The 27546-nt window shown below is 53.7% G+C and overlaps 2 protein-coding genes across 4 annotated transcripts in view; both read right to left on the reverse strand.

The window, feature by feature from the left end:
* Window positions 1-1653: 1653 nt before the first annotated feature.
* Foxj1 (forkhead box J1) lies at window positions 1654-6354 on the reverse strand. Its single transcript, XM_021177332.1, has 3 exons — window positions 6211-6354; window positions 5032-5698; window positions 1654-3431 (listed from the first exon to the last, which is right to left on the reverse strand). Exons 2-3 carry the CDS (start codon window positions 5527-5529, stop codon window positions 2664-2666), a joined length of 1266 nt encoding a protein of 421 aa, XP_021032991.1. The 5' UTR covers window positions 5530-5698; window positions 6211-6354; the 3' UTR covers window positions 1654-2663.
* Window positions 6355-7369: 1015 nt separating this feature from the next.
* The window catches only part of Rnf157 (ring finger protein 157), a 70534-nt gene continuing 50357 nt past the window's right edge, over window positions 7370-27546 (reverse strand). Inside the window, exons 9-20 of one of the 3 annotated variants that reach the window (XM_029483906.1) lie at window positions 26520-26591; window positions 25700-25859; window positions 25429-25541; window positions 20702-20940; window positions 20085-20193; window positions 18604-18715; window positions 18091-18260; window positions 17782-17847; window positions 16683-16731; window positions 15020-15130; window positions 11143-11183; window positions 9792-9866 (exon numbers count right to left, since the gene is read on the reverse strand). In XM_029483906.1, the coding sequence (XP_029339766.1) occupies window positions 11143-11183; window positions 15020-15130; window positions 16683-16731; window positions 17782-17847; window positions 18091-18260; window positions 18604-18715; window positions 20085-20193; window positions 20702-20940; window positions 25429-25541; window positions 25700-25859; window positions 26520-26591 (1242 nt within the window). In that variant the 3' untranslated portion in view covers window positions 9792-9866. Of the gene's footprint in view, window positions 9867-11142; window positions 11184-15019; window positions 15131-16682; window positions 16732-17781; window positions 17848-18090; window positions 18261-18603; window positions 18716-20084; window positions 20194-20701; window positions 20941-25428; window positions 25542-25699; window positions 25860-26519; window positions 26592-27546 lie in introns of all 3 variants that reach the window. The other 2 variants (XM_021177333.2, XM_029483907.1) reach the window with 2 other exon arrangements.

Here is a 27546-nt window from a genome sequence, read left to right on the forward strand (position 1 = left end):
ATTGCCACCATGTGACTAATAACCCCATCACTGGGGACGGAGACACCTCCCTTGCAAAAGAACTTGATGACCTACTGGCCTAGCACAGTGAGCTATGGTTCCACACAAGAGACTCTGTCTCAAGGTAATGAGGCAGACAGCCACGGAGGAAGACACCCACTGTCCTGCTCTGGAGAAGACAGGTGCTGCACCTTAACACACACACCCCACCCACCCCCCGCAGCGCATACCCTCCACAGTAGAAGTATGTGGGGACTTAAGAAGATCTGTGCTGGGCCCATTAGAGACTCTGGTCTGATTGGTCCAAAGTACAGCCTGGGCATCAGAATTTTCAGGAACTCGGAGTGAATGTGAAGTGTAGCCAAGGGCACGCCTTGCTCTGCTCGGCATCTTCCGTTAGTCTTTGGCCTTGTATTCATGAGAGGGGCGGTTCTACTTGCCCCAGACATTGCCTCTCTTCTTCCCAGCATAAGCCTGGGGCAGGCAGTAACTCGCCCCACTGTCAATCCAGGGTGTGCCCACTTTGGCCAGGGCCGAAGGCTGATCCTTGAGGCAAACGGAGAAGGCTGGGGCTGCCTTTGTTCTTTTAGTGCTGTGGTCTGTAGAGAGGAAGGGGGTGGGGGAGGCAACTGGGGGTGGGGTGGGGGGGAGTAGAACAGAGGCTTTGGTTGGGGAATGGCCCCATCTGTGTGCTGGGTGAAGGGATAGGCCTGGCCAGCCTGCCCTGCTCAGTGTGAGCCGTTCTGGAATATTTGGAATAATTAGCAAATGAAAGCAGCGGCGTGTAAAGCAGGGGAATGCCAGGCTGGCCTGGGGCCAGGCTCAAGGACAGAGGAAGAAAGAAAGGGGAGGCCATGGAGGCTGGGCAGGCTAGCTCTGGACAGCGCCCGGGCAATGCTGCTCCTCTCTGCGTGTTGTTGTTCATGTGTGTGCACCTGTGCACGAGACAAGCTGTCCACAGAGAAGGGCTGGGTGGGCACAAGGATGCTATGTAGGGTGGAATCGAGTGGTAGTGGTAGAGAAATGGGTCTCAGGCAACCAAACCTAAGATGAGGGGCCCATCCAGATAGGAGCATCCCGTTTTTGCTGTCAGAGCTCTGGTAGCCTGGACTTTCACAGTTGGGAGGGCAAGTCTCATTTTACGGTGACCTTCTGCCTCCCTGAGCCTGCACTGGGTCTGGTAAACACACATCAGAGCAGGATGTGGGGCCTTGGGGCTCCTCTGACCTCACACCCTGTCCCTCTGGGGAAGGACCCAGGGAGGGTATTGCTGGAAAGAGTCCCGGGACTCTTGGGCAGGCAAGCCTGGGCAGGCTCTCATGGCGGGGGACGGCTTGGGCCAGGGCACACTGGCCTTTGTGAATCCTCGGGGTGAGGCGGAGCCAATCTCCTCCCTGACTCTTGTTCAACTGGGCCTGTGGGTCCAACTGTCCCATTGTACAGACGGAGGTCCTGAGGTACAGAATGGAAGGGCCCTGAGAAGGGCCCTCTCCTCCCTAGGGACCTAGCTTGAGGACAGACCTACAAACCCTTTCTGTCTTGTTTCCCTGGCCATTCCCTCTTGGCATGGAGAAGAGACACCAACCCTTTCCTCCCAAAGCCACCACATTTGGCTTCTCTCCTTTCCCAAAGAAAGCTGGAAATACGGCCGTGTTCAGATTTTTTTTTTAAATTTTATTTTGAAAAAACATTTTATTGTAAAGAACTTTACATGAAAAAGGTTAAACTGCTCCACGTGGAGGGTAGATTCAGGTTCCAGCTCCAGGGGTCAAGGTGGAGCAAGACCTGATCCCCCCAGTATAGACAGGGGCCTAGGGCTTGTCCCCTTCCTGGCCCCAATGTTCCCAGTAAGCCGGGCATCCCTTCCCCAGTTAAGTCTTAGCTATAACTACATTCACTATATTAGTCTCTTCCCCCCACCCCCTAGCAGCTTGGCTGCCCCTGGCCCAACCACCCCACACCCCATCTTCCTGATGCTCTTAGCCTCAAGTCAGGCTGGAAGGTTTGCAGCCTCCCTTGTGCAGGTGATGGATCAGGGAAAGGCCCCAGCGGGCTTAGAGACCATCTCGCCCCACTTCGCTGCCCCCACCGGATTTCTGCCTCCTTTCTCTTCCCTTCCCCAGTCTCCTGCCCTCACTCTCTCTCCCTGGCCAAGGCTGCCAGGGCCCCTGGGAAAGCTCTGCCGGGAGGGACCTCCTGGGAATTAATTTGTTATCATCTAATGAGCGTTTGTTGTACCTGGGAACTTTCTCTGGGTAGAGACCCAGAGAAGCAGCAGAAGTGGGTGAGGTGAAGCTTTGGTGAGGGCCCTGTTCAGTTCCTCCCTGGCCTGGTAGGACCCTTCCGGGCTTCAGCTCTCAGAGTGCAGGGGGGGGGGGGGCAGGCAGGGGCAGGGGGGTGCTTTTGCCAATCCTTGGGCTTGAGGGAACATCGGTGGATGAAACACTGTGTGTATGGGGGTTGCTGATGGGGGGAGGGGCAGGGTCCCCAGCTCCCAGTCTTCTGGGCTTGGATATGAGGACATCCCCAGCTGGCAGCAGTGTGGCCTTCAGAGACCTGGCCCAGTCCCTGCCTGGGTGCTGAGATGTCCACGGGCCTGTCTTGGGAGGCAGTTCTGGGCCCTGACTTGAGCACTGTCCGGAGATGGGGTGGGGCCTGACCTTTTACAAGAAGGCACCCACACTGGCCCAGTCCTGCAGGTCAGCGGCCAGGGTGGCATCCCCTGCTTCAAAGATGGGTTCTGGGGGCAGGCAGCCACTACCACTCTCATCCCAGGGATGCTGTAGGAAGGATGTGGCCAAGAAGGTCTCATCAAAGTCCAGGCTGTCAGCAACCTGCTCCGCTGGAGGTCCCCAGGTAGCAGGGCAGTTGATGTGCCGGCCATGGACTGTAAGATCCACATCTCCATGTGAGCTGGGGCTTAGCGGGGGGCTTAGCTCCAGACCCTCCAGTGAGCTCAGCTCCTCCCCCAGTGCGCCAGCCTCAAAGATGGCCTCCCAGTCAAAGTTACCTTTGAGTGGTTCCAGCTCACCCTGCTCCTCCTGGGTCAGCAGCAAGGTGCTGGGAGGCCGCAGGACCTTGGCCACCCTCTTGGGCAGCGGCTGCTTTCGCTTATGCCCCAGCCTGCCCTCTCCTGTGCCCCAGCCCCCCTCCCCGGTGGCCTCCTCAAACTCCTGAAGCAGCTGCTGGGCCTCCCTGTTCACGGTCAGAGGCCCACCCCAGGGGGCAGCGCTAGGTTCCTGGGAGGCCTGGCGGGCAAAGGCAGGGTGGATGTGGACTGGGGGAAGCCTCCGCTTCTTGAAGGCCCCACTGAGCAGGCGCTCTGCGTACTGGGGGTCGATGCGCCAGAAACCCCCCTTGCCGGGCTCATCCTTCTCCCGAGGCACTTTGATAAAGCACTTGTTCAAGGACAGGTTGTGGCGGATGGAATTCTGGATACAGAGAGAGAACAAGAGAAAAGGCATAGGGGTCAGGGGACTGGCAGTGAAGTGGCACCCGGTGCTCCTGCATCCTCCCTGCATCCTCCCAGACGGGGGAGGGGCAGATCCGATGCCCTGACCAGGCAGCTGTAGCTCGGGGACTCTGGGACACCAGCCACAGGGTATGAGGAGCCCGGAGTGCATGGGGGGGGGGGGGCTTTTGTTCTCTGTTGCTGGGATATCTGCCTGCTCAGTCATCCGAGCTCTGAGCCACAGGGTGGCTCTCAGTGCCACCCTCTGTCATCCTCCCTCCCTCCCTTACCCTGTTGCTTGCAGGTCCTGGCCAAAGCCCTCAGCTCCCCCACGGCCTGGACTGCCATCTCCCTCTGCCTGGCTGTTTCCCTCTGTTTGTGAAGTGGGTGCGTTAAGGGAGGGGGCTGGGTGACCAAGGAGTGTGTGTGTGTGTGTGTGTGTGTGTGTGTGTGTGTGTGTGTTGGGAGATTTAGTGACTCCTTGTTTGTTGAGCCAGCTGCTGGCCTAGGCCTCCCCCCCCCCCTACAATCCTCTCTTCCCACCCAAACCACCTCAGTTGATTATTACCCAGCCAAGTGCATAAGGCTCTTTTCTGGGACCTGAGTTGGCGAAGGCATTGAATAAAGAGAAGATGGGGGAATCTTTTGACCCAGGGTTAGAGCCATTTGGAATGGGTTCGGACTATGATCCTGCCCTCTGCTCCTTGGCTGCCTTAGGGAAGAGTGGGCAAGCTCAGGCCTCATCTCTAGCACATGGATCTTGATACTGGAGGATGTTCACAGAGCTGTCTCTGTCTACTGAGCCTTATCTTGCCCTCTCCACGCGCAGCAGCTTAGTTCTGCTCACACCACACTGGTGTCCAGGGGCCCAGGCTATGCTAGCAAGGCAGGTGGGCAGAGAGTGGGTGCCCCTTTGGCCGGCAGGGCTGGGATGTTTACACGGCAGCCTGGCCCATTGGCTGCTCTGTGCCAGGTTCTGGAGACTTAGAACCCGAAGCCACTGCAGCAGAAGTGCCCCTGTGGAAAGCACCTGGCTCAGGTAATTGCCCCCCTAGGGAGGCTGGCTGAGAAGGTGGGGGTGGGGGCAGGAAACTGGGGAGGAGCTGAGGTGGGAGGTGGGTCAGTGGCTTCAGGATGACTTCCTGACCCCTCCGCCTGGACAACTGATCTTTGTCCCCAGAGGGCTCATCTCTGCCCTACTCTCTAGACGCAGGGTGCAGAAGTTGGCAGAGAGGCCACCTGGGTTCCATTTCAGAGTCCAGTTCTAATTCCTCGGGCAGATCATTGTCTAGGAATTTCCGGACACGGGACAAGAATGTACCTTAGCGTTACATCCCACATGAGGCTACACTGGGCCCTATTGGTCCCTCTTCTACAACTTCGTCTGTACCTCCAGGGCCTTGGCTCAAGACAGAGGGAGCAGGTTCAGCACCTGGCAGGGTGGTCAAACCTCATGAGAGGCCTGACCTCACAGCCAGGTGTCTCCTTGGCCTTGCAGATCTGGTATGTGAGCCTGGCTAAGTGCCAGAAGGAGGTCGTGAGGAGGGAGTGGCCACCACCCGCACCTCTTCTCCCCCTACCTGCCAGGTGGGGTCTGCATGGCGGAAGTAACAGAAGTTGTCCGTGATCCACTTGTAGATGGCCGACAGAGTGATCTTGGTGGCCTTGCTGGCTTGCATGGCCATGCAGATGAGAGTGGCATAGGAGTAGGGTGGCTTCACGTGTGGGTTGGTGGCATAGTCCACGTCGTCAGGGGGCGGGGCCTGCAGCCCCGGGGGCGCGCTTCGAGATGTGCACGACGATGTGGGCTTGCCCGGTGTGTGCGGCTGCCCAAGGCAGGCAGGGTCTGCCGCCAGCGGTGACCCGGGCGCCACCAAACCCGGCACTTGGTGGTAGCCGTGGGGGTCTGTGCCTCCTGGGGGAAGAGTGGGAGCCTTGGCGTTGAGAATGGAGAATTCCTGCAGCCATTGCAGGCTGGTCAGGCTGTCATCCAGGGCGTCCGGCTCCTCCATGCCGCCCTCCGGCCCGGCTTCCTCCCCGGGACCCGCTCCGCAGAGGCGCAGCCAGCTCTCCGCCATGTCTGCGGGGACTCTCCGAAGGGGCGGTCAACATCCACAGGCTGAGCCGGAGTGGCCCGCCGCGCTCTCTGGCCCGCTGGTACCCCAGACTCCAGTTACACAGTCTCCAGAACACTCACTTCCATTCTGCGACCCGGGGGGTCGCCTCCTCCGAACACGAATGTGAGGCCTGCGGGAGCACCACAGAACTGAGCACTCTTCCCCTACCCCGAGAGGAAAGAGGCGCCTTAGGTGGGGGGGGAGCCCCTCACATTCATCCCCGCAGCCTGTGGCGAGGTCAGGGAAACACAGGACCCTGGTCTGACCCTGCGTCTCCACCTCTCTCCATCTGCCCTTGAAGGGTTTGTTGGCCACAATGAGGGAAGAGGGTAGGAAGGCCCAAACTAACTCTTTCCCCCAAAGAGTGGGAAACTAAGATCACATCCCAATAGTCCAGGGGGGTCAGTACGACGCGGCTGGGGCAAAGTAGGTCATCTGATCCTTGAAAAGAGGTGTTAGGATGAAGGGTCTCGGGAAAGGAAGCTCACAGGACCGAGTTATGGAGGAGCAGGAAGCGATCTCCCGAACTCCTCAGATTTCATTTAGTGGCCCCACTACTTCTGTGGACGACCGATGGACTGGATAGCCAGCAGGTCCCGACGCCCTCCCATCCCGTGGTCCACAGCCCTCCCAGTCCCTTACCTGGCTCAGAGCGCAGCCGGCCAGAGGAAGGTTCTGGAAGAAGTTCCTCCCACCTCCCGCGGTTCTCTGTCCCCAGCTCGAGGGCTGTGCTGGCGCCCCTCGTCGCGCCCCCCCCCCCCCCCCCCTCGCCCGACGGCGCTTCTCCGAGCGCCGACGGCCCGGGGACCGGCATTAAGTAGACGCTCCGAAGGCTTCTCCTGCTGCCATGGCGACGCCCCGCCCCCATAAACAGCTTCCGCTGCTGTCATTGGCCAGCACGTCTCCAAGGAGACCGCGGGCCCTTGCAGCTCCTCTGGCGGCAACTCTCTGGAACTCTCTGGTTCTGCCGCCCTCTCCCGCGCCACCCAGCCCCCTACCCGCCACCGAGATCCGACTCTGTGCATTCCCGCCCGAGAGCCCCGCGCTGGGTCTCACGGCGGGTGCTCGGCTCCCGCTCGAGGCCCCGGGAACCCCTCCCCCAACGCGTCGGGTTTGACCGCTGAGGGGACCCAGCCCCGGATTCTGCAGACCAAGTCTCGGGGAACCGTGCCCTTGAAGTCTTTGCCCTCACCGGGCTGCCAGTGGCCTTTGTCTGGTTTCTGGGGCCTTTCCCTGGTCCCCGAGTGTCTTCTCTGGTGCCCACAGGCAAGTTTGACTCTCTGATGCCACCTGTCGCTTATAATCCGCAGAAACGGCCACACAGCTCGCAGACACACCGAGGCGGGTAGGGTAACCCAGCGTCTCCCGGTAAGCAGCTCGCCCACTCACCCTGCTCAAGTTCCCGGAAGCTGGCATTCCATGGGGCATCTGCGGAGGTGCCTGTCCTTTCAGACAGCCTAGGAAGCAGAGCCAGCCGGCAAAAAACAAAAAAGCCCCGGGCTTGCAAGATTCTCAAAGAGGTCATTTGTTTACTGATTTAGCCAGGAACTGGTTAAGTGATGGGAACTACTAAGCATAAGGGACTGTGGGCCCTAGCTTTCCCTACTGCCACCGGCTTTGGGGTTCTTTAATAATTGATGAGCTGCAGGATTGGAAGTGATCGGGTTAAAGGCTGATGCAGAAGCAGGTAGGGCAGTCAGGAACGGAGCTGGGGAGCGAGGCCTTGTACCCAGGTCTGCAGAAATACTAAAAAGAGCCTGAACCACTGACCGAAACGTTCACAAACAAATTCACGTTGTAATTAACGGCACCCCTGCCCCTGTAAACAGTTTTATTCACTTTTAAGAATCATGCAGCAATCCATAAATATTGCATCTTGATGTCCCCACTGTAATGTGCCTATAAGTGTACTCCATGAATGTGAGGGGTACACAGATGGCACAGACAGAGCACGCACACGCACACGCGCACACACACACACACACACACACACACCAGGTGTTCAGTCCCTAAAACAAAGTGAGCAGCCAGCACGCCAACACCAGGTGGACAGGACTAGTTCCCCAGTGGGATGGATGGCTTAGGGTTTGAGTCTGTGCCTGCCAGATGCCACAGGGGATAGACACTCTGGTGGGATGAAATTAGGTAAAGCAAAAAAGGCTCTTTGAGGAGGCCGAGATCAGGGCAGTACCAAGCATGGAAAGGTGCAGATACTGTGTGGTGAGGAGCCAAAGGCACCAGGAGAATGTGCCTGACCCTACACTTGAGCCCCAAGAAAGGGATAGTTCCCAAATGAACTGGGTTGTGTGGCAGCTGACTGAGGGCCACCCTGTTGAATGGGCTATTTCTGCTTGCCAAGAAGTAAAAGGGCAGCGTGAGGGGCGGAATGAGCAAGGCAGAGCAAAGGGTATGCTAACCTGGGTGCCTGGATTATGGAATTCAGGCTGAGCACTTGTGAAGGGAGACGGAAGGGCTGATTATAATGGCTTTTCCGAGGGTTCCTGGCCACTGTGGCTACTGTTTACCCGAATCTCCTTTATCTCAGCTTCTTCCCCTCCTCCCAGGTCACACCACACTGTGAATACGGCTTACCTACTGCCTGCCAGGGGAGGAGGTGGGCTATGTGCAGCCGTCCCAGGCTAAGGGAACTTCCCCGTTGTTTCTGTTCTGTTTTTTGAGGTGTGGATATTGCTCAGCCTACACTGGTGTAAACCTTAAGTATGGGAGGGGCTGTCAGAATGCTGAGGAAGTAAAAGACATGAAACAGGGTTTGAAACGGCAGGGTGTTCAGAAGGGGCAACACGGGATCTGAAGCTCAGCCTGTCACACGTCCCTCAGCACAGCAGAGCCCCTAACAGTGGGATTACCACAGAAAGGAGAGCGGTGCGGTGGTGCAGGCCTGTGATCCTAACTCTTGGGCAGTACCAGCAGGAAAACCCGAAATTCAAGGTCATTCCCAGCCACATAGCAAGTTTGAGGCCAGACTCTCCACCCCCAACCTCCCCTCAGGATCCTGGGCACTGGCATTTTGGGGAAAGCCTTTCAAAGAACACACTTGCAAGTCTAAAGCTCCTCGTATCGCACCCTCATAAGTGACAGTCACTAATCTTGATCCCCGAACCATCTCATGTTCCACTGAACGACTTTCTGTTCCAAAAGCCACTAGATAGGCATCTACTTCAGAGCCATGTTAAAACCCACTGAACTGAGAAAGGTGTCACCCAACCATTTCCTGCCAGCTTGCTGCTATGGCTTTGTCCGAGTGCTGACCTGACAACATCTCTCAGCACTGGTGAGCCCAAGGAGAGTCAGCACCTCTCACCTCTCCCATCTGAAAGGCGGAGGAGGAATGCACTAGGTAGGGAGGTCTCCTAATCCTCTGGCCCCAGAGCCTCCACCGTTCCTTTGGTGTTCCTGTGCACCAGTTTGAGAACCACTGGGCCTCAGCTCTTAGCCTAGTTCTTCAGCTATCACAAAGGGGGTAGAGAAGTGGTTAGCTGAGTTTGAGACCCCCTCAGTGGCTGAAGTGACGATATGGGAAGAGCCTGCCCAAGCACTGCAGGGAAGTGGCCCAGCAGGCCTTCCTGACTGCACTGGAGGAGGACAGGCCTTGCAAGGGGGATCTTCCTAACTGTGGACACCGGAGGTGCAGGAGACCAACTCTGTTAGATCTGGCTTCCAACCAATAGTTCGATGGCTACCCTCTCCCTTAGGCTTGGGCAAGGAGCTCCTGGTGTTCTGGGAGGCCGGAGTGGATGGCCTTCCTCATGGAGCAAATTCCCAACCACTTCAAGTTAGGTTTCTAATTGCTTATGAGTGCCAGAGAACAAAACCTGTCCATGGGCGTCTAACAAAGCTGCCAAACTCTTCAGTCTTCTTGGTCTCCACTCAGAAGAGAAAGCCTACAGAAACAACCCTGACCCTCAGCTCAGCTGGCCCACAGGTTTGGCTGGCACATATTAGCCCACAGGAGGAAGGCTTCTGGTTCTTTCTGAGAGGGTAAGAATTGCAGCTACAGGCGATGAGGCGGGTGGAGGGTTGCGCATCGTCCTCCCTTCATGTGAGTAGGAAGTCCACGAGTCTTGTTGAAGATGACCAGAAGGCTTGTGGTCCAGTGAGGGCAGATGGAAGGCAAGGACAGGAGGGGAAGCCCAGGTGCAGGTGCAGATGCCCTCAGACAGCCATAGGATCCCATACACAAGGCCTGTTCTCCTCAGGGTCCTCCAGGCTGCTGGAGGATAAGCGCCGGCGCTGGGTATGGCAACAGTTGACTGTGTTATCTTCATGCTGCCAGGTACCTGGAGAAGGAACAACAGAGGTTCTGGGAGGCATTCCTTAGGCCAAGCATACATGGTGTCCCAGTACAGCAGCACAGGAGTCAACACAGAATCTAGCAGGATGTGTGTGACGTGAGACATCTGGCTGCATGAGCCACTCCTGAGAGGAAGAGTGAGGAGCAGGTGCTGGCAGGTGCCACGGCTGCCCCTCCCTAGCTATGTAGCCGCTGCCTGTAACCCATGGACAGATGGGGAGACTGTAGGTGTTCTTCACTCGTGAACTTACCTAGCATCCAGCTTGCATGTTATGTACTTGGTTCTGGCCTTGGGAGTGTTAGTTAGGAGGCTGAATTGGGCTGCTTCCTGCATGGAAGGTGGGCGTACAGAGCACACTCTGACCTATAGCCTGTGTCTGCGGGGGCGGGGCGCTGCAGTATAGCAGGGGCCAGGGAAGGGAAGCCTTGGGTGGGAGACAGTGTATGCTCACACCTTCACCTGTACCACTTCCTTGCCTGAGCACCTTTCAGTCCAAGATGCTGTTTATCACCCTGACTTCTCCCAGCCCCTGGCTGCATCTGTGCCCCAAGTGGAGACTCAACCCTGACGCTTCTCTGTTTCATGCTCTGATGCAACCTACCTACCTTGTTTGCTCTTCCTAGTTTCATCCACACCTGCGTCCACCTGGGCCTCAGATTAGTTCATAAGTTCCAACGGTTTGATTTTTGGCCGGTCACCTTCCTTAGGGGTCTTGGCCTTCTCGTATGCCCAGTGAGACAAGTGGGTGGCACTCACAGATTGGCCTATGTAAGGGTGCCCAGCCACCTACCTGACTAGAAATGACCTGTGAGCAGTTCCTGCCAGCTTGGTTTGGGGGAGCCTCTAGCTGCTGTGTTTCCTAGGTCCCTCTAGCTGGCGAGTTAGCTCTGTTTTGTTCTCTCCAGGAGAGCAACTATGTTTTATACAATGGCAGGCAGGCCCTGCTCCTTTCCAGGCTCGGGATGTTCAGGGAAGGTACTTCATCTTGTTGGCTCTGCTAGGCAAGCTTCTGCAGGAACCATTTACAGGTTTATGCCCTGGAGCTCAGAAAGATAGTGTGGCCCTGGGAAAGGAAGGGTACAGGGTCCTCCACACCCTTTTCACAGGGTCTTGCCCACAGGCTCTCCACTCCTGAGCATGAGTCCAAGGAGTTTCTTCCCCTCTGCGGGTGGCACTCTGGGGCGTGGGAAAGAGGATCAGGGAAGAGACCCCAGGTCAAATGAGTGGTCTGTTCAGTTATATAATTTGGTAGATGTCATACCTATTCCTCAATGTTTATGGGGCAGGACTCCGGAGCTGCGGCTGTTCAGTAGGAGAGACCAAAAGCAAATGGTAAACAAGAGAGAAGACACACATGCACACACAAGTCAAACGGCAGCAGCCTTATCACTACCACCAGGGTCACTGCTGCCAGCATCCATGACACAGGGCCTAATAACGCTGTCCCGACCAAACTCACACAAGTCCTTAGGCAGCATCTTCCACCCAGGAACTCCGGTCGGGGCTCCAGGTTGCCTGTAGAACAGTCTAGGCTGCAGACGGGCCATGTGCAATGAAGGGACATGGCGAGGGAACGAGATGCCCTTTGCCCTGGAGGGAGCCACAGGATCTATGGTGGCCCTCACGTGCTTGCCTCTCCACAGCCCACTCACAAGGCAGCCTGGATCCCGAGGAGATGTCTGAGTGTGCCCTCCCATTTGCCTGGATCCAGGCTCTCTGGCAAGAAAACGGAGCTTGGAGACTGGGACTCCTTCCAGGGGAGGGGCAGTAGTGCTCTATAGTTGGCTCCCTTTTGGGGAATCAGAAATGAGAGGAAGAGACCTCCAGAGGCCTCTTTAGGGACACTTGGCATACCTCTGCTGCCTCTACTCATGTGCGGATTAACTTACGGGCTAGAGTAGTTAAAAGTATGCTTATTCTGTCATTGAGATTTCCCCTCGGAGTGTGCACGGCAGACATCTCATTGTAAAAACAGGAGTCTGGGGTTTCACTTTGTAGCCCTCATTGGCCTGGAACCTGATATGTAGACCCAGGCTCCCCTCAAACTCAGAAAATCCGCCTGGCTCCACCTTCTGAGTGCTGGGATGAAAGGTGTGCATGACCACATCTGTTTGTTTTTTTAAAATGACTTATTTTTTATCTTATGTGCATTGGTGTTTTGCCTGCATGTGTGGCATGCCTGTGTGAGGGTGTTGGATCCTCTGGAACTGGAGTTATAGACAGTTGTGAGGCACCACTTGGGTGCTGGGATTTGAACTCAGATCCTCTGGAAGAGCAGTCAGTGCTCTTAACCACAGAGCCATCTCTCCAGCCCCACATGACCGCATCCTCTATCATGAGGCTTGAGGACAGGAGTGGGTTTCACTTTAGGTCTCTTTTTGTTTAGATTTTACTGCTCAGGTCTACTCCTGTGTCGCTCAGTCATGTATAGAGTTTCACTGAAAGCCCTTTGTCTCTTCCTTACCCATCACATAGCCTACCAGCACCTTGTGAGCATGCTCATTACCCCACACCACTCTCCTGCTAGCCATGGACTGCTCTTTGAAGCCCCACAGACTGCAGGGTCCCAGAGTTCCAGCTCTTATCACAGCCCCTGTCAAGTTAGGCTCTAGCATAAGGAACCAGAAATCTGGCCTCCGTCTTGGGCCCTTGAAGCTCTGGAAGCTTCTTGGGGTTTGGGGCGTGGGGGAGAGGAGTCGGAAGGCACAGACCCTCTCCAAGGCCCTCACACACGTAAGGATGGTGATGATGGCTTTCTTGGCAGAGGATGACACACACAATCTAGGGAAGCACCCTCTGCCCTTCTTGGCCTTCCCCTGTCTGCTCTTCATGAAGGCGGTGGCACCTATTGAAGAGGCACAGACTCGAGCAGGGGCAGGGTCTGTGGCAAGTGCTCCTCACAGGAGAAAAGAGCATTAAAGAACAGAGAGGCACAAGCCAGCCCTCAGCTCTCACGGCCGGGTCAGATGAGCATACCATGGAGGAGTGGGAACTTAGTCCGGAGAAGCTACACACGACTCTCCTGGCTTTGACCCAGGAGATAAACAGACACCTCCGAGTACCTCGGCACCTTTGCTACTGGTGTGATTCTAACAGATGCAGCAGAGGGGACACGTTCCCTCTCCACAAGAGCCCTTGGACTTTTGCTACAGAGACTTAATTCGAATATACTTAAGAGCTGCTTATCCCCGAGTCCCTCTCCTGACACTGCCACAGGTGACTGAGTCCATGTTTGGCCAAACTGGGAGCTCCGTTTAATCTCAAACCTGCTGACCCTAGACATTCCCATACGGAAGCCGTGCTGCTCGCTGCCCGCTTACGCTGCTGTGTCCGCGCAGCCTCCTCCCTGTAAGTGAGGACGCACTGCACTGACAAGCAGGGTGATGGGAAGGGGACTTGGCGAGGAGGAAGCAGAAAGAACAAGCCTGGTCTCCATGGCGCCGTGGGCTCCAACAGTGGCAGCAGCTCCCTCTGCCAAAAGCGGGGCTCAGCCTAGAAGCCCTTGAGGAAAGGCTGGCCGGCAGAAAGCCACCACAGACCCAGGCAGGGCTAGGCACAGGCACCATCTTCACCCTCTGACCAACCGAGGCTGCCTATCCCGGTCTTTGCCACAGAAGCGTGTCTGTTTTTGTTGAGCAGCTCCCACGGGTTTTCTCTTTAGAACTCAGTGTATTGCACATAGGCCCTTGCCAGTTAGGAACTGGAAGCTTGTCCAGAGCCCTAAGTGAGAGCCCCTCAAATACACCCCAGTGAGTAAGCTTGGTGTTGGTCGGGCTGAGCAGAGGCAGGAGGTCAGTGCTGGCACAGAGTGAACATGAACTTTCACACAAGTCAGAAAACAGAAATGAGGTTAAAAATGAGCAAACCAGACAGACAGACAGACAGACCTACATTTGGCATAAAGACATGGAACATAAATGGACGGATGGAAGCAAGGCCAGGAGCGGGAAGGCAGGGGTGAGCGTGCCTGGTCTCCAGCAGCTCCAGCCCAGCCTTAACTGGGCAGGAGGTGGCCATATGGATCAACGCCCTCCACCATGCTTGGACAGGAAGGGAGAGCGCCTGGGGCCTGTGCGGGAGAAGCAGGTGATCTGATGCTGTCTCTCAGGTCTCACGGAAGCCCGGGACCTGGGCAGTATCTTCAGGACAAACTAAAGAGAGAAAGGCTGGAGAAAGTTTCTCCCGAGGAACTGGCTTCCCTTGCCACAGGCTTGCATGGGGCCAGGGCCTGCTGGGACCATGGGTGGCACAGGCTGAAGGAAAGTGGCAGCCACAGAAGGCCCTGCGGCTTAACACTTCAGCTACTTCGCTGAGCGAGTAAAGCACTGGACCCCGGAGTGGCTGTTCTGAAGCTGAAGCAGGTCTTCAGTGGGGGACACTGCAGGGACGATCCAGGGAAGTGTAAAGGGAATCTGCTGAGGCCAGGAAGGGACATCTGTCCCAGGCAGGGTCTTGGCTGCTGCAGGATGGGCACACTGAAGTCAGTGCTCAACTGTGACTTATTTTATTTTGGGGTTTTCGAGACAATTTCTCTGTGTGGCTCTGGCTGTCAATGGAACTTGGTCTGCAGACCAGGCTGGCCTCGAACTCAGAAATCCGCCTGCCTCTGGCCTCCCCAGTGCTGGGATTAAAGGCGTGCGCCACCACACCAAGCTTGATTTTATTTTTTGAGGGACTAGGTAGGTCTTGTTACGTAGCTCCTGGCCTGCAGCTTGCAATGATGGGGCTGCCTCTGTTTGCCAAGTGTGGGGTTGGAGGCATGGGCTAGCATGCGTGGGCTTGAATGTACAATTAACATGGCTGCTTTGCAGATTGTGTTTGAGGTCATAGAAAGAGACAGGGCACGCTGAGAAGTTGGGGCCTTAGAGGAGCGAGTCATCCCCGCCCCTGCCTTCTCCGCTGGGATCCGAGTCTTGCGCTGGGATCACTGGAGACCTAAGGCTCGGTGGATCAGAAAGCCATTCACTGACTTACTGATGCTTTTAAGTTTCCTTGTGACCCTCAAACGTACGTCCCTGGAAGAGCTACGGTTTCTACTCTAAAAGCTGAGGCTTCTTTTCCAAGGCCTCCACGGGGAGAGCGGGGGCGAGCGGAGGGGCGTCTCCCACCAAGTTCATGTTCAGCACACTGCCACTCACCGGGTAAGCAGACCTCAGAGCACAGCTTATTGTCCAGTGCTTTCACGCTTGCGACGTCAAAGTCATTGTTATTGTCACACTCCATGCCTAGAAATGCGCATGTCCTCTGGCCTGTAACGGAGTTAATGCAGTTAGACAGGGGCTGGCTAGGAGTTCTCTACTTTGCTGTCCTTAAAAAAAAAAAGTAAAAGTTTTAAGATGGAGACAAAAAGTAAAAAAATAAAATAAAATCATGTGTCAAAAAAAAAAAAAGACGATAAAATCAAGTAAAGAGTGGACAGAAGAACCGAGTTGTGTGGGCGTGTCGGGTTCTCGCGGGCACCCTGGTTTGTGAACTGAGTTGTGTGGGCATGTCGGGTTCTCGAGGGCACCCTGGCTCATTTCCTTAGGTGGCTCCTTTCTAGTTGTTCCTTAATAAGTCTGATGCCTATGGAAGGCTGCCAGACATAGGTCAGAAGGGCAGCTGCACCCGGGCTAGCCTGATGACACTGTGGCCTGAGGCCCTGAGGTGAGATGGTCCCCTGTTCAGGCCTGTGACTCCCAGGCATGAGTGAGGTGTGCTTATGACCGAAGGGCCTGCAGAAGCAGACACAGTGCACAACTCATGGCTCTGGGTTGCGCAGTTCTGCACAGCGCATCGGAATGACTGTTCACAGAATGGTGATTCTCACTCTCAGGAGGCTGAGGCTGGTACTGGAGGTTCTCAGAGACTGCCCAGAGAGTTGCAGCCATATGAAAGGACCAGGGAGAGTTGTAGGCATTGTTGTTTTTTAAGCTCCCCCTTTCTTTCTCAGTGAAAAGAAAGGAGACAAACCCTCCATGGAGACTATGAAGAGGTGAGTGCCAACAAGCTGGCCACCATGTGCATCTTAGAAGAAAAGGTTCCTTGGGGAAGCCACGTAGGGTTCTGAAATCTCTTGAGAGGCGGTAAAGCTCCTAGCCCTGGGCAGATGTGCTCCCTGGGAGCAGTCAAGCCGGCATGCAACCCTGACACCCCTCAAGCAATGGCAATGGCCCGTGCTAAAGCAGGAGCATCTAGGATGACCTCTGCTGGAGCAACCGGATCCAGGGCTACTGTACGCAGGCCTGGGAGCAGAGAGGACAGGGAGTCTGGCTTCTGGGATGGGCAGAGTGACTCCCCTAACCACCCCTCTTCATCCTCCCGAGGCCTGCAGGGCATGCTGCGTTTCCAGGCTCACTGGAGACAAATCTAACTGAAGAGCAAACCACAGCCTGTAGTGCTGCCCCCCACCCCAGCAAGCCCTGCAGGGGGCCGTGCTTCAGGTCAGCCACACCCTTGAGACAAGGGAGCTGCTGGCGGTCCTCTTAGGTGTTCTCCGCTACAGCCAACCAGACAAGCTACCAGAGTCCTGCCTCTCATGTGGAAGAGACCACTACTCCACTTGGGGTTAGGGCAGCCCAAGGGCTCAGCTAGAGAGCTGCCACACGTGGTGTCCTCTGTGGCACCATCCACGCCACCCCCACCCTGTGGAGTCTGTGTCTCAGCAGGAGCTGAGCATGTCACTAAGGTCACCGATATCCCATTTGCCTGACAGCATCTCCCACAGCGGAGCACCGCCACTAACGCCACAGTCATCCCCCCTTCCCCCCTTAGCAATACCCAGAAAGGCAGCATGAGTGAGAGCAGGGACAGATCTTTTACCATCTTCTCGCACAGGTGATCTGTCCTCTTCCTCTATGATATCATTTCCCTAGGACACAAGAAAAGCCCCATGAGTCTGCCATCGAGGCGCCAAGCACAGACAGGACAAATCATGTCCTGCCCGCCGTCATGATTTCCACGGTCTACCTTCACAGCACATACTTCCCACCATGGCCAGGGGATGCTTGATCAACTTCAAGTCTATGCTTAGGATGGGTTGTAAGAAATACGCTTATACTAAAGTACAAATAAGAGTTAAATTAAGCAAATAAAAACCAGGTATGGGCATAGGCCTATAATTTCAGGACCTGGGAGACAGAGGCAGGGAGGTCACCTGAAGTAAAAAGCCAGCTTCGGTCTCGGGCAGTGGTGGCACATGCCTTTCATCCCAGCATTTGGGAGGCAGAGGCAGGTGGATTTCTGAGTTCGAGGCCAGCCTGGTCTACAGAGTGAGTTCCAGGACAGCCAGGGCTACACAGAGAAACCCTGTCTCGAAAAAACAAAACAAACCAAACAAAAATAGCCAGCTTGGTCTACTATGGCAGTTCTAGGCCAGACTGAATACTTAGGGGGTATACATAGTTAAACCCTGTCTCAAACCAGCAAAAGAGACAAGATATAAAAGAAAATCATGAGGTCACAAAGCTTTCAGAAATTCACCATTGGCCAATTACTACCCAATGTCCTGAGAGGCTCTCTGAGGAGGAAAGTAAAGGCTGGCCTGCACAGTGATGGAGGCTGGTCTGCACAGTGATGGTGCACAGCACACCCAGGGCATCTCCACCCACAGCTGGAGACCTAGCGGCCCCGGTAAACAGACTAACAGCAGGACAGCCAGCACATCCCAGGCCTGTCAGGGTCTGGCAAGGGAAGGTCACTCTCTATGGCTCATACATGGAACCAGTGTCCTCTGCTGACAGAAGAGTGCAGCAGGCCAGGGGTGGAGGCCACTCTCCCCTCTACCCACACTCCTAAATGGTCTAGGCATGCCTCCAGGGCGGCTTCTCCAGTGTTCCTTTGCCACAGTCATTCCCAGCTAACCCCAGCAGTAGGAGACCCTGGCTGTGGGCAAGGAGCCGCTGCCTGACGTTCAGGTTACCTCTGCATCCTGCTCTCCAGCTGGAAGGCCAGCGAAATTGCTGTCTGGGGACTCTGCGGGTGTCTCCTGTAAAAGAGCAACGAAGCCACAGGGTGTGGTCATCACAGGCTCTCCAGTTAAGCTCTTAAGGCAGCAAACCCAAGCCCACAGCTGTCCTCAGCACAAGGCTGGTGGCCCACAGAGCGGGATCTAAGGGAGAGCCTGCTGTCCTCCCTGAGCATTCCTGCCAGCACATGGGCCTTGACCAAGCTGCTTGGCACTCCCGTGTGAAGCGAGAGCAAGGCAGGTCAAGGAGGACTCTTCCCTTACCTCTCCTTCTGAAGGGGCCCTGCTAGCAGCTCGGGGGGAAGGCAGGGCCTCTCCTTCTTCTTCTGTACCAGGTGCGATGTAGGAGCCAGACATGGAGGACACGGTGTCGGTGCTGATCTGGGAGGAAGCCATGGACATGACTGACTGGGCCAGGCTGCTGCTGGCTGGGTCTGTGGACACAGAAGTCGGGGTGGGGACAGGACCATGATTACTAAGGAGCAGTATACACTTCCTACACTAGGGCCAAAACGAGGCATACAAATGCCTCCACATGCCCTGTCCTGAGAAAGGTTCAGACTGAAGGTCTTCTAAGACTCTGCTCTGAAACTCAAGGACCGAGGGCTTGCTCCTGCTACTACAGCACAGGGGATCGCATCATGTAGGAGGGTGGATAAGAGGCCTGCCTTCTCCAGTGTGGACCGGTTTAATCACCAGCTCACTGCTCCCATCCCCAGAGGAAGTCACAGCTGTGGACCAGGTGAGGGAGGGGCATGCAGTTACTCCCTTAGGTACCTTCTGGGGAGGAGATGGTAGAAGAAAGCGGAGTCCCTGTGCAAGACGACTGGTCAACAGCCCCTGAGGAGGACAGGGTGAGGTTCTCACTCTCTGGAGTCACGTCGGGTCCCTAGGGGTGAAGGACAAATTGGAATGTGAATCCAGCACAAGCCCTACATTAGGAGCAGAGCTGGGGAGGAACGCAGGAGGGACGAGGTCCTCCTCTTGTGGGTATGAGTGACAGGAAAGGCAGGCGGTGCTGGCTTCTGTCAGCACTCCTTTTCAGCCAAGGCCTGGAGTGACTCTGTCCCAGGGGAGTGCACACTTCAGTCAGCACCTCCTGCCTGAGGCCCAGCATCTGCTGGGCACACAAAGGTGGCAGCTCCAGTGACATAGGTCACCCAGCAGCTGTCACACAGGGATAGCCCTGGTGTCCCCAGGACTAGGAACAGCTTTCCTTTAGAAGGGAAAGAACACAAAACCAACAGGGCCCTGACTGCTCACAAGGCCCCTCCATATGGATGTACGGAGTTCCTGCTCAGTGGATCTGAGCCACTTCTGCCCTCCACCTGCCAGTCCCCCAACACAGCCTTGCCATCTTAGGTGCCTGCAAAGGGGCTCCCAGGGAGGCCTCTCTCACCTTAGGTCAGGTCTGAACTACCAAGCCCTCCCTGGCTCCACTGGCCCACCCGTGACTGTCAGGGGACCTCTGTAAGTCAGAGCTGTCACCTTGTCCCTCCCCTGCTCCAAGCCCCCACTCAATGCTTCTCTCCCTTTCATGCCTAAGAACTTTCTAGGTCCAGCCAAAGGCGACTCCCTCCACAACAGTCTTTCTGGTGTCCTCCGCTAAAGGGAACGGCACACCATACTATGAAACTTCATGGTTTCTTCTGAGTACACTGCCCCATCTGTCTTGAGACAGCCTCAGTAGCTGGCTGGCACTGAACTTGATACGTAGCCTAGGCTGACCTCAAACTTATGACCCCCTTGCTTTAGTCTCCAGAGCTGGGACTACAGGCAGCTGTACTCCACCAAGCATTTGGCAGGTGGGGCAGGAGGGTCATCTTCAGCAATATAGTTAGTTCATGGCAAGCCTGAGCTAAGTTACACTAAGACGTTATTTCACTCCGCCCCTACCCCTGTGCAAGAAGTATGTACTGGATAGCAACAGTGAGCCACACAGAGCGCTCGTGGTTGAGTATAAACGGCATCCCAGTTAGACACGAGCCCTGGAGGCCAGAGCACTGCCCTGTCTCTGAACACCCTCTGCTCCTAGCTTGTTGCTTGGACGACACATGGCTAATAGGGTCTGGACGTTGTAGGTAAGGTCTGTGTGAGGGACGTACAGGGTGGGGAACTCGTGGACCTCGGGAAACTTGTGCATCTGCCGTCCTGTAAGGCACTGCAAGGTCTCATGAGCAGATAGAATCAGGAACCAAGGAGCCATGCAGGCAGATGCCTGATGCCAGTACCCAGGGAGGGAGAAGAAAGCCAGTTACCTCTTCAGGGTGCTGGACTGAGAGCCTCTGAGAGAGCTGAGTGTCTGACTCGCTGCAAGAGCGCTCATCTTCCTCTTCGTGAAGCACAGAGGAATTCTGGGAAATGGATCTGTAAAACCCCAGAAGAAAAGCAGCTGAGCACAGCCTTCCCTTTCTCTCCTGCCTCAACCCTCACTCCCAGGAGGGCTGGAGAAGCCAGGCCAGCTCTTGGGAGCGGGATGGGACAGGTTTATTGCACCCCCCATCTCAGCTCCTTGATCCCTGAGATAGCCTCTTTGCCACAGAGAGTGTGTATGATTGTGTTCTATGGATTTAGATGCTCCCTCTGTCAACACTGTCCAATGTCCTCTTTCTTTACTCTCCCCTCAAGCACCCATGCCCACCAAGAGCACATGCCCCTAAGTGCCCATGCACATTCTACGTCTTTCTCTGGGGGAAACTGCCCCTTCCTCCCCGCCGCCAGGCTGCTGCTCACTATTTTATGCCTTCTGTATAGTGAATATCATTGTGAAGGTTTCTACCTAGGATGTGACTGTCACAATGTGGAGGAGGGAAAGACGGTCTTGAAAGCTCTCAGAGACGACCCTGGGTGACACTGGCGGGCACCCACCACTTACTTGGATAGACTCTTTTTGAGTTTGAGTCCTTGGTTGTTGCAGTCAGACAGGCGGTCAAGGGGGGACAGTGTCCTAACAGGGGGCAGGTAGCCATCACTGCCATAGGACGGGAGCATTCCTGAGAGGTGGCCGTCCCCAAGAACGTGAAGGGGAGGTACTGCTGGGGACGAGGTGAGGGGCCCATTGAGGGCCTCCAGGAGAGACACCACTTCATAGCCCGGTGGGATATTCTCTGAGGACTACAAGAATCAGAGATAGGCCAAAAATTAGTCAGGCAGTTATAGATTTATGGCACAATCACGTTTCTTCATGGACATTAAAAGATGCATTTTGTGTTTAAGCATCCGTCTGTGGCATGAGACACTTTTTTTTTTAAAGATTTATTTATTTATTATTTGTAAGTACACTGTAGCTGTCTTCAGACACACCAGAAGAGGGCGTCAGATCTCATTTCAGGTGGTTGTGAGCCACCATGTGGTTGCTGGGATTTGAACTCTGGACCTTCGGAAGGGCAGTCGGGTGCTCTTACCCACTGAGCCATCTCACCAGCCCAGCAGGAGACACTTCTATGCTAAATGTAAGGACAGGGGAAGTGTGGGGAGCCACGGGTGCCCCCGGGATGTTTCACACAGTCTACTTCTCTGATGAGAATTGAAGTAAATACTGTTGGAAACTGGCCAAACAAATCAAAGAAGAGAAAAATTACCAATAACCGATCACCCAAAGTAACTTTTGTTGGCAATCTAGGACATTTTTCGATTATTTCATCTTGTTGCTGATTTATGATTAAGCTTTAAAGATAATTCTAGGAGCTGGAGAGATGATTCAGTAGTAAAGAGCATGAGCTGCTCCTGAGTTCAGACCCCAGCACCCATGTCAGGGGCTCACAGTCACCTGTAATTCCTGCTCTAGGGGCTAATGCTGCCCTCTGACCCCCAGGGCAGACCCCATTCACTCAAGTGGTACCTTGCACTCACATGTGAATATTCACACAAAGACAGACACACATACACACACATACACATAAACTAAAGATAACAATTTTGTATTTTAATTATTTAGTTAAACATAAATATGTTCCTGTATGTATGTATATATGTATTTGGTTTTTTGAGACAGGGTTTCTCTGTGTAGCCATGGCCATCCTGGAACTCACTCTGTAGTCCAGGATGGCCTCGAACTCAGAGAATTGCCTATCTCTGCTGGGATTAAAGGAACCACTGCCCAGTTCCTTTTTTCTTTTTCTTTTTTTCTTTCTTTCTTTCTTTCTTTTTTTTGGTTTTATGAGACAGGGTTTCTCTGTGTAGCCCTGGCTGTCCTGGAACTCACTTTGTAGACCAGGCTGGCCTCAAACTCAGAAACCTGCCTGCCTCTGCCTCCCGAATGCTCAGATTAAAGGTGTGCACCACCACACCTGGCTTCCTTTTTTCTTAAGACAGATTTTCCTAAAGCCCAATGTGACTTCAAACTCACTATGTCTTCCTATCTCCATCTCCCAGGTGCTGGGATGACAGGTGTACACCCGTATCCCCCAGCTTCTCCTATAGCTGGGAACTTCAGATTCATCCTTTTGTAGACATTGGTCCACCGCCTCTGCCTCCAGAGCGCCGGGATTAATAGCATGTGCCACCATGGCTGGACTGTAGGAAGTGCTCTAACTTCTGAGCCATCTCTCCGGCAACTCGTATGTGTGTGTGTGTGTGTGTGTGTGTGTGTGTGTGTGTGTGTGTGTGTGTGTTGGATATGGAGGTGACTGCAGGTGACTTCAGCGGCCAGAAGATGGCACTGGATGCCCTTGGAGGTGACTGTGAGTCACCTGCAGTGTAACCTCTGTGAGAGCAATAACTACTCTTAGTTACAATCCATTTCCTGCCTCTGACATTTTATTTTATTGCAGTACTAGAGAATGAACCCAGGGCCATTCATCATTAAGATAAGTAATCTCGTAAATACTCTATCACTAACCCACACCTTTAGCTTAGATTTCAAGCCTCAAATTCATTTACTTAAAGAGAATTCAGGGCAGTGGTAGTTGTTGGTTCTGAGGGAGCCACGTAGCCCAAGGTCTGGAATACACTGTGTAATTAACCTATTTGTCTTTGGTCACAGTTCTTGGACTTCAGCCCCCTCAGTGCTGGGTGCTGGTGTGTACCATCCTGCTGGGCTTAGGTTTGGCTGACAGAAGATTTTTGTGTGTTGTTTTTAAGAGACGATCTGGCAACATAGCCCTGGCTGTCCTGGAAATTTACTCACTATGAGGTCTAGGTTGGCCTTGAACTTGCCATTCTCCTTAGCCTCTTGGTTGGGCTTTTTAAAAAAAGATTTATTTATTTTGTGTATATGAGTACACTGTAGCTATCTTCGGACACACCAGAGAAGGCATCAGATCCCATAACAGATGGTTGTGAGCCACCATGTGGTTGCTGAGAATTGAACTCAGAACCTCTGGAACAGCAGCCAGTGCTCTTAACCACTGAGCCATCTCTTCAGTCCCTTGACTTTGACAGGGTTTCCCTGTATAGCCTTGGCTGTCCTGGAACTCACTTTGTAGACCAGGCTGGCCTCAAAGTCAGAAATCCTCTTGTCTCTGCCTCCCAAGTGCTGGGATTAAAGGTGTGCGTCACTACTGCCCGGCTTGACTGGACTTTTTATGTGGTTAAATCTACAGTCCCCCCCCCCTCCCCCTGTGATAGGAGGCTTTCTTAGTTTGTCTAGCCAGTTCCAGAGGCCCCACCCATCTTTGCCTGTTCTTGAGAGAACAGGCACTGGCTGCTGCAGCTGGCTGCTTATGTGGCTGAGATGATCCAAAGTCAGGTTCTCAGGCTTGTGTGGCAAACACTTCACCAGGCAGACCACAGTCCCCCTCTTCTACCCAACACCCCTGCTTTTTTATGGTTGTTACTGCTTGAGTAGTATACCATCCAGAGTCAACTGAATAACTATATAGTTTATTCTAGGGTTATAATGCTTTATTTAGTCTGTTTGTTTGGCTTTTGGGTTTTTTGTTTTGGTTTGGTTTTAGATAAGGTGTAGCCTTGGCTGTCCAGGAACTGATATGTAGACCAGGATGGTCTTAAACTCACAGAGTTCTGCCTGCCTGTCTCCGAAGTGCTGAGATTAAAGGCATGCCCTGGTGTGCCTGCTGTTTTGTTTTGTTTTGTTTAATATCTAACTAATTGTCCCATCTGAAATCTACTCCATGAGGATCAAATTGAAAAAGGGGGGCTGCAGAGATGGCTGAGCATGCCAGGTTGGTTAGCACTAACCCTGATGACGTGAGTTTCATCTCTGGGACCCACATAGTAAAAGGAGACCCAATTCCCCAAAGTTCTCTCCTACCAGACATCCCTCATCCACTGCCCTGGACACACATGCTCTAAATAAATATAAAAAATAAATTAGTTTAAAATGCAAAAAGGACTTCTTCCTTTATGCATAACTAACCAACTTCCCCCATACTGAATAGTAAACCTCTTCCACCACTGGGCCAATCGAGGCAGGACAGGACACGTAGCTGTGTCTTTGGAGGGCAGGGTGCTGTTTTATAGTGCTAGTGACTGGTCCCAAGGCCTCGAGTATGCTAGGCTCATGCCTGATCCCAGAGCCACACCCATCCTCGACTGATTTGCAGCTGCAGACCTTCCAGGTTTCCTCTGATAGCCTCACACCCTGTGACTCTAAGGCCAATCATCTTATCTACTTGGCTTCCAAGCTCTGAAGCCACAAGAAGGATGAAGAAAGGCAGTAACTTTCTTCAAGAACTCAAGTAATGAGAGAATTTGGTTCAAATCCAAAACAGGCAGCCCTGTTTCTGCTCGGGGCAGTTGTGAGCTGGATCCCGCTGGAGTGAACGTCCAAACGATGGTTCCAGGAAATGTAGCTATCAACTGAACTCCAAGTTCCAAAGGAGGAAACGGAACTGTCCATGATTAGAATTCAACTTTCAGTTGCAATATTAGTAAGTTGTGTCAGATTTATTTACTTCTGGGGAGTGGTGCACACCTGTAACCCCGGCACTCGGGGGTTAGTTACACATAGGCGGGTCTGAGTTCGAGGCCAGTGTGGACTACAGCAAGTTCTAGTACAGCCAAGGCTACCTGGTGAAATCCTGTCTCAAAAAAAAAAAAAAAAAAAAAAACAAATTTTTTTTTTATAATCTTACATTAGAATTAACAGCCTTCTACTGTGGGAATTATCCTAAGGGTATAATTAGGGTTTTATGCATGGGTTTGATTAAAAAAAAAAAAAAAAGACTTTTATTTTATGTGTCTGAGTGTTAGCCTGCATGCGTGTCTGTGCGCCATGTGTGTGCCTGGTGCCTGTGGAGGTCCAGTGGGGATTGAACCTGGGTCCTCTACAAGAGCAGGCAGTGCTCTTAACTGCTGAGCCATCTTTCCAGCCCCAGTCTTAGGATGCTTTACTAGAACATGATCCCAGACAGTCTAAACAAAACCCTTCAGCACACTTGGGTTTAATTTCTTGATGGAATGCCATCAGATGGCAGGACAAACTGGGTGTTCTGGCTCACACTTGTAACCCCTGTGCTTGGAAGGCACAACCAGGAAGACCACTGAGAGTTTCAGATCTGGTCTGGTCTACAGAGCAAGTTCCAAGCCATCTAGGGCCACACAGTCACACTCTGTCCCCCAAATAAAACCTACAGAGAAATATCAAGAACTCAGAGAAAGAGGTGCCCTGGAGGGGCTGTGCTTCTGAGCCCAGCTTACTGAATGCTCCTCAGAGTCGGAGGTCTGGGAAGAGATGATGGGGTTAAAGCTGCTTGGGGACAGAGGGCCCAGTTTTTTCCTCATGGCTCGGATCTGAAGCAGTGCCCGGAAGGCTGTGAAGAAGAAGAAAGGCCATCAGGACATCCTGTTTCAGGATTAAGGATAAGCAGGCGCTCAGACAGAAGCCATGCGCCCTCCAGCATTAGTCCATTTGCTATGCCCGGCGGGGTACAGTGTTCTGATGTTCTGTGCCCGCCCCTCCAGGACTTACGCAGCCGGCAGATGGGGCAGTTGTTGGCCTGGTAGCGCAGGGTGTCTGCGCAGGTGTTGCAGAGGCAGAGGTGCCGGCAGGGCAGGATCAAAGTATCGCGGACGTCAGAGAGACACACCACACACTCAGCGCTGTTGTCACTGACATCGTCCTCTGCCACCTGGCCAGGAGGGGACACAGCTCATCACTCAAGGCCTTCCATCTCTCACAAGTTACTCACAAGTCAGTGAGGCTGAAGAGCAGACACACCCTGGGTACTGTATCTATGCTGACGCTGGACTTTAGTTTATGCCCTGCTTTTGTTTTCTTTTTAATTAGTTTTTATTTTATTTTATGTGTATGGGTATTTTGCCTTTTGCATGCCAGGTGCTTGCAAAGGCCAGAAGAGGGTGCCAGATCTCCTGGAGCCAGAGTTACAGACTGTTGTGAGCTGCCATGAGGGTGCTGGGAATTGAACCTGGGTCCCCTGGAAGAGGAGGCAGGGCTCTTGGCTGCTGAGCCATCTCTCCAGCCCCGTGCATGGCTTTTGCTGCTTGGTCCCTCTGCCTCTAAGAACTGCCAGCCTGAAGGTGAGAGAATGGACTAACCCTGAGCTCATTCCCTCTGAAGGTCTGAACAGAAGGACCTAGGAGAGCCCAGAGATGAAGTGAAGGAAAAATACAAGACCCTCCGGGAATCAGAGCTCAGCTAAGCTGCAGAGCAGAAGGGTGGTGGATCCACAACGAGAATCTTCTCATAGGATTGGGCTGGCTCCTGGCCCTCACCCATTCTCACTTTGCCTCTGGGAGAGAGCAAATGCTGAATTTTGAACAAACCTCACCTTGGAATCTTGTGTGTTGTACTTGTTTTCAATCCCATAGATCTCCTGAAGAAGGTAGCTGACCCCATCCACCTGAAGAGGGAAGAGTGAAGGCTCAGCACCAAGAGACTGGGGCACAGGGCTGGCCACTTCCCAAGGTAACCCAGGACCACCGCTTCACAAAGAAAAAACTCCAGGGTCTAGAAAGGATGTTTTGTTTTGCTTTGTTTTTTAAAAAAAAAAAAACAAAAAACTTATATTTGCATTTGAGAGGGCAAGCCAACGGAATGTTTCTTTTACCCACTATCATATCCAACAGGGAGCATGCGATTTCACACACTGGCCGACTATGTGTACTGTAGCTCACTCTTACAGCATTGACTCAAGAGGACGGAGGGACGTATGTCAAAGTGTAGGCATTCACTATAGGAGAGACCTTAGTTTAAATACTATAGAAATAGCAGCAGAGATGGGCAAGGTGTGTGGCTCAGCTGGGAGAGGGTTTGCCTAGAACGTATGAATCCCAGCACTGTGTGACCTTGTTGTGGTAGAGTTGGAGAGATGGAGGCCCGAGAAGCCTTCAGTGTCACCCTCCACTCACACTAAGACCAGTCTGGGACACACGAGACTGACAGGAAGGAGAGAATGGCAAGGACAGAGAGGAAGACGGAAACGGAAAGGTAAGGCAGGCGTGGTGGCTAATGCCTGCAGTCCCAGCACTTGGTAAGCTAGGCAAGAGGACTCTCATGAGTTTGAGGCCAGCCTGCGCTACATGGCAAGTACCAGGCCAGCTGGGACTACATAGCCAGACTCTACCTCAAGAAGAAAAGGCAAAGACAGAGACATGCAGGTCCTGGGACGACACGCCAGTGGTACACATCCACAAAGCCACCCTCGAGTTTTCTCTATTTTATAAGAAGGTTTTTTTGTTTTGTTTTGGTTTTTGGTTTTCTGAGACAGGGTTTCTCTGTGTAGCCCTGGCTGTCCTGGAACTCACTCTGTAGACCAGGCTGGCCTCGAACTCAGAGATCCACCTGCCTCTGCCTCC

This window comes from Mus caroli, chromosome 11, assembly GCF_900094665.2.
Source record: "Mus caroli chromosome 11, CAROLI_EIJ_v1.1, whole genome shotgun sequence".
In the NCBI taxonomy this organism is placed as follows: domain Eukaryota; kingdom Metazoa; phylum Chordata; class Mammalia; order Rodentia; family Muridae; genus Mus; species Mus caroli.

What these genes read in the sequence shown, in the direction of transcription:
- Foxj1 (XM_021177332.1), bottom strand. Translation starts at nt 5,529, where the DNA reads ATGGCGGAGAGCTGGCTGCGCCTCTGCGGAGCGGGTCCCGGGGAGGAA. An exon ending in ATGCAGACCCCACCTGGCAG is followed by an intron (nt 3,432 to 5,031) that starts GTAGGGGGAGAA and finishes CTCTGTATCCAG; the next exon opens with AATTCCATCCGCCACAACCT.